This window comes from Labeo rohita, unplaced genomic scaffold, assembly GCF_022985175.1.
Source record: "Labeo rohita strain BAU-BD-2019 unplaced genomic scaffold, IGBB_LRoh.1.0 scaffold_500, whole genome shotgun sequence".
In the NCBI taxonomy this organism is placed as follows: domain Eukaryota; kingdom Metazoa; phylum Chordata; class Actinopteri; order Cypriniformes; family Cyprinidae; genus Labeo; species Labeo rohita.
Genome location: NW_026129421.1, coordinates 16,521 through 22,285, shown reverse-complemented (window position 1 = coordinate 22,285; position 5,765 = coordinate 16,521). Strand labels below are relative to the sequence as shown.

The 5,765-nt window shown below is 44.0% G+C and overlaps 1 protein-coding gene across 1 annotated transcript; it reads right to left on the bottom strand.

The window, feature by feature from the left end:
- Positions 1 to 383: 383 nt before the first annotated feature.
- Positions 384 to 1,608, bottom strand: LOC127160941 (uncharacterized). The gene is made up of 3 exons (XM_051103576.1): positions 865 to 1,608; positions 714 to 754; positions 384 to 567 (listed from the first exon to the last, which is right to left on the bottom strand). The coding sequence occupies exons 1-3, from the start codon at positions 1,606 to 1,608 to the stop codon at positions 564 to 566; spliced, it is 789 nt and encodes a 262-aa protein (XP_050959533.1). The 3' UTR covers positions 384 to 563.
- Between the last annotated feature and the right edge of the window lie 4,157 nt (positions 1,609 to 5,765).

Below are 5,765 nucleotides of genomic sequence, written 5' to 3'. Positions count from 1 at the left end.
TCCAATCGTATGAATGGAGAGGTGGGCCTTCCGTTGTGGTGAAGAAAGTTTACCGTTGCTTAGAAAGTCCGGAGACTGCAATGACGGAGGAGAAACTTTGCGGGTTACCAGGAGCTGTATTTAAGGTTTTTGCTAATATGACAGTTTACTTAACAGCAAAAACCAAAGATTTTAGAGCGCTCATGCTATAATCCTTTGATTAGACTGACAGGACTGCTGATTTGATGGTTGCCTAGCAATGTAAAAAAAAAACACACAAAAAAAAAAAAAAGCAGTGTGGTGCGCCTCGCGTTTTCAGACCTAAAAAAACATGTTCGGTGTGATCGGGGCCTAAAATGATTTTTTTTAGCTGTTCAAAATACTGGTGTTCTAATAATTTTGGGCACCACTGTAGCTCTGATAATATGTAGATAAACACATGTATTTTAATTCTGAATTCTAGCTATATTAGTGTAATAAGTCAAACCAAAACATACAACAAAAGGTCCATTACTCTGCACCAGAAGTGACAGACACAGCAGATAAAGAGCAGTCCTCCTCCAAACTGCCAGGAATGAACTGGATCACCTGGGGGGAAAGAAAAAGAAAAAAGATTATGTCAGAAGACACATGTTTTGTCTGGTATTTAATCAAATTAAAAACATGGAAGACAAATACTGTGAACATTCCTTTAAAAATAATTTAATGTTAGTATGTCCTTCATGAAAACTCACTTCCTCTGAAGATCATGTGGTAGAAGAGTTTCATTCCCAAACTTCTGGATCATAAGGGGGAAGCACACGCATACACACACACAAATTAATATTCATTTGTTTAATAAAACTAATTACTGACAGAAACATGGGCTTGCAAGAATGTACTCACCTGTGACGCGGTTACGGACGAATCGTGAGACGGAGGATCCATTTGCAACAGCTTTATTAAATCCAACAGAGTAAACAGGCGCAAGTCGTCAACGGCAGACAGTTGTGGTGAAGGCAAAACCAGAGGGATAGTTATAGTCCGTGCAAGAGGTCGGGGCCGGCAGCAAGCAAACACAATAATCCGAGACAATAGCGTGGGTCGACAAAAGGCAGGCAGCAAAAGATCACACACAACGTTAACAGTCCGGTTGGCAACAGAAAGGCAGTCCGATGAGAAAACGCTCAGGATTGAAGGCATAACCAAACAAAACTTCGCAACGGACGTGCCGGCGCGGCACGCTAAAATGGCCGCCAGAGGGGAAGTGAACTGAGAGACCCGGAACCGGAAGTGGCGAGCCCCAGGCACGGGATGATGGGTAATGTAGTTAAAACTCCGGTGAAGGTTCCCGCTGGTGCGGGACAGGGGGAGCCACAGAGACCGCGTTCGTGACAGAGCCCCCCCCCTGCGAGCGCCTCCTGGCGCGAGGAGGCAACCGACGCCGGGGCCTTCCCCTTCCACGGGGGGCTGGTCGATCTGGGTGAGTAGAGTGGAACTCCGTGGTGAGGGAAGGATCCAAGATGTCCTCAGCGGGCACCCAGGACCGTTCCTCGGGACCATAGTCCTCCCAGTCGACCAGGTACTGTAGGCGACCGTTCCGGCGTCGGGAGTCCAGGATGGTATTGACTCGGTAAGCCTCCTCGCCATCGATGATCAGGGGGGCAGGTCTCTGTGCGGCGGTCTCGTCTAGGATCTCCACCCCTCCTGGGCGACCAGCGGGCTTTAACAGAGAGACATGGAAAGTGGGTGAGATACAGTATTCAGCAGGTAACTCTAATCTGAATGACACAGGAGTAATCTGACGGAGTATTTTGAAAGGACCCACGTACCTGGGGCTTAGCTTCTTGCAGGGCAGACAAAGGCGCAGATCCCGGGTCGAGAGCCAGACCCATTGTCCAGGCTCATAGGGGGGATTGGGACGGCGGCGGCGATCAGCCTGGGTCTGGTTGCGGCGAACCGCCCTCTGAAGGTGCACATGGGCCCGGTTCCAGGTTGCCTCGCTCTGCTGAAACCAGGAGTTGACCGCGGGTAGATCAGAAGGCTCCCCTGACCAAGGGAACAGAGGGGGTTGGAAGCCTAGAATACACTGGAAGGTAGTAAGGTTAGTGGAGGGTTTGCGGATGGAGTTCTGGGCGTATTCGGCCCAGAGGAGGAACCGGCTCCAGTCCTTCTGATGTTCTTGGCAATAGGAGCGCAGGAAACGGGTCAACTCCTGGTTCAACCTCTCCACCTGTCCATTGGCCTCCGGGTGGTATCCCGACGTGAGGCTGATGTTAACGCTCAGTAGGTGAAAGAAGCTAGACCACAAACGTGAGGTAAACTGTGGGCCGCGGTCAGACACGATGTCCTCCGGGAGACCATAAAACCTGAATACGGAGCTACAAAGTGCTTCGGCTGTCTCCATGGCGGTGGGAAGCTTCGGGAGGGGGATGAAGCGGCAGCCTTTGGAGAATCTGTCCACCACTGTCAGGATGGTAGTGTGGCCCTGGGATGGGGGAAGGTCCGTGAGAAAGTCCACCGCTATGTGCGACCAGGGGCGCTTGGGAATAGGTAGAGGCTGGAGTAGGCCGGCGGGTAGTTGTCGGGGAGTCTTGGAGGTGCTGCAGATGACACAATTCTTAACAAAAGCGGTGGTATCTGAGCGTAGGGTGGGCCACCAGAAACGGTTGTGGAGGAAGTGAATGGTGGCCTCTATCCCGGGGTGACCGGAGCTTGGGGTGGAGTGAACCTCAGAGAGAACTCGTGGGCGGAGGGTCACTGGAACATAGGTGAGATTATGAGGACATTCTGTGGGAGGAGGGTCCTGTACCTGGGCCTCTGTGATCTCAGTCATGATGTCCCAGGTGACGGGCGCAACGATGACAGAAGCAGGTAGGATAGTTATAGTCCGTGCAAGAGGTCGGGGCCGGCAGCAAGCAAACACAATAATCCGAGACAATAGCGTGGGTCGACAAAAGGCAGGCAGCAAAAGATCACACACAACGTTAACAGTCCGGTTGGCAACAGAAAGGCAGTCCGATGAGAAAACGCTCAGGATTGAAGGCATAACCATACAAAACTTCGCAACGGACGTGCCGGCGCGGCACGCTAAAATGGCCGCCAGAGGGGAAGTGAACTGAGAGACCCGGAACCGGAAGTGGCGAGCCCCAGGCACGGGATGATGGGTAATGTAGTTAAAACTCCGGTGAAGGTTCCCGCTGGTGCGGGACAGGGGGAGCCACAGAGACCGCGTTCGTGACATCACCAGCTCCATACAAAATCTACACAGTTGATCCAAAATCCTGGTTTACACACAGTATTCTTCTCCATGGATCATGCTTTCAGGTCCTCTCTGTCAAATGAGTTCACATGACAGTGTTCTCATTTCAAAGTTCTGTCACTTTTTATGAGTTTGATTTTAAAACTAGCTGACTGCATGTGTGGGCGATATAACCATTATTATTACGCTATAAGAAATGTCATTTCACAATAACAATCACAATATACCCAGATAGCAGGCATACGTTGATTCAACGTCGATTTTTGGTTGTAAAGGTCAGTGTCGGTCGTCAATCAAATTTCGATGTTGAATCAATGTTCATTATTTGGTCGGTACATCAGAACGTTATTACACCGAAAATTAAACATAGATTCAATGTCGAAATTACGTTGGCTTATCAACCGATACAGCCGACACATTTGATGGAAATCACAACGTCGGATATATGTTGAAACTTAGTGAGATGAATCGGAGATCTGGGCATGCACTTATTTAACTCTCACAGAGTGGAACAGGGATTATATATATATATATATATATATATATATATATATATATATATATAAGACGTGCTTTAATATTTTAAATATTTTTCTGCATTACACATCTTTGGTTTTATTTCGTATCACTGCACGTTAAAATTTACTTTGTTATGCAAACACAACACGTGAAACTGCCTTGCAGTCCATTTAGCCTATAGCATTTATCTGAATATTTATAAGATATTCTATATTCAACATATTTTCTTAACCTGTATTGCATCTATTTTTTTTATTCATAAATTAGTGATTAAAACAAGTTTTATAACAGCAGCATCCCTTTAATCTTGATCAGCAACTAACGATAAACGAATTGGAGCAGAATCCGTCCGTTATCATTATGTCAGTAGCCTTCAGTTTTAGGTTATAACTGCATCTGTCTCGGATGTAGACTGGTGAAGATTTATTTTAAGAACCTATAGGCCTATAAATGTGTTCTGTTACTGGCCCATATCGATGGAGTGTGGAATCACTATGAGGCGCCCGCGTGATCGCTTGCATTTTTTTCCTGATAATGAAACAACTTAACATAAGTCCCAAACTTATAATAGGCCTAACTCATAATAATAAATAATTAAAATGTCTAATGTTTCCCGACACATTCATAATCATTAGGCGACTTTTGCATACACGTAGACGTCTCTGCTGAAGTTTTTAGCATTTTATTCGCATTTCCATAGATGTCGGTAACATAGAGATGTCACGTCCGTATTGATTTTTCCTCTGAAACACAAAAACGATAATTGAAATAAAAAAATTATTTTATGAATACATAATCTTACATCCCGCAGACATTGTTGCTTATGGCATGTGCATTGTAAATTGCAGAAAGTCTACAAAATATATTGTCTCCCCAAAAACTCAGTCTTTTTTGTCATGTTCATCTTATACTTTTTACACGTTTATAGTCTGCATAAAGAAATGTTTCAATATAGCCTATTGGTAGGTATATGCATTCTATTTAATGTATCTAATTTATGTTTTAGAATTTGCCTTTGAATGTTGCCGGAATTGCTCTAATGTGATGCTGGTCTTTGAAATAGGCTACTTGCTTTTTTGTGATGCTAGTTTTTGATGCATATTTTCGTTTTTTTTTTTTTTTTTTTTTTTTTTAGTAAAAAAAATATAATGTATATTGAGCAGAACTGACTTGGGTGTATTAATCCAACCTTCTACAACTGCAGGCAGGCTCTCTAATGAAATAAGGTGGTTGGTTCATTTAAATAAATAAATAAATAAATAAATAAATAAAATTAAATTATTAAAACTATAAAACCTAAAATTCTTAAACGATAAAAGTCCCGCTTTTTTATCCGACTATCGCGTGCAGGGGTGGCACAAAACAACAACTTAAATTTGAATTATTTACTTATTTAATGTTCGAAGTTTGTTTATTTATGTAAATTCGGCGTGACTGTGACGTGTGCGTGCGCGCTGAACATTCGTGACACATTTAAACACTGAAGTGGAGGGAGTCGCCATGGAAACGGGGCGGCCACACAACGACTGCAAGCAGGAAACTGCGTCTCTCGCTACTGTTTTCACTGCTTTCGGTGACTTTAGTCTCTAAAATCACATAAACATTACATACAGCTGTTCCTGACACTAATTTTATGTGTGTATTTTTTGTAACGTCTGCGTGATGTGTTTTAATGCGTGCGCGCTGAACATTAACGCATTGAAACACTGAAGTGGAGGGAGTTGCCATGGAAACTCAATGACTGACAAGCTGCTTTCGGTAAGTTTAGTCCCTAAAATCGCACAAATATTACATATAGCTGTTCCTGACACATTTCTTGCTTGTATTTGGCTTCTGATGAATATAGTTCATTGAGATGGTGTAGTGTCTTCGAACAAGTCCGTTAGTGTAACGGGTTATAGTGAGTACAATCTGAATGTAATACATTGTGCTTTTTCACTAAAATCCTTCTTGTGTTTCTGATTTATTTCTGTTTTTCTTTGGGTAAAATATGTTTATTCTGCTATCCACTATTTCGAGACTGTTA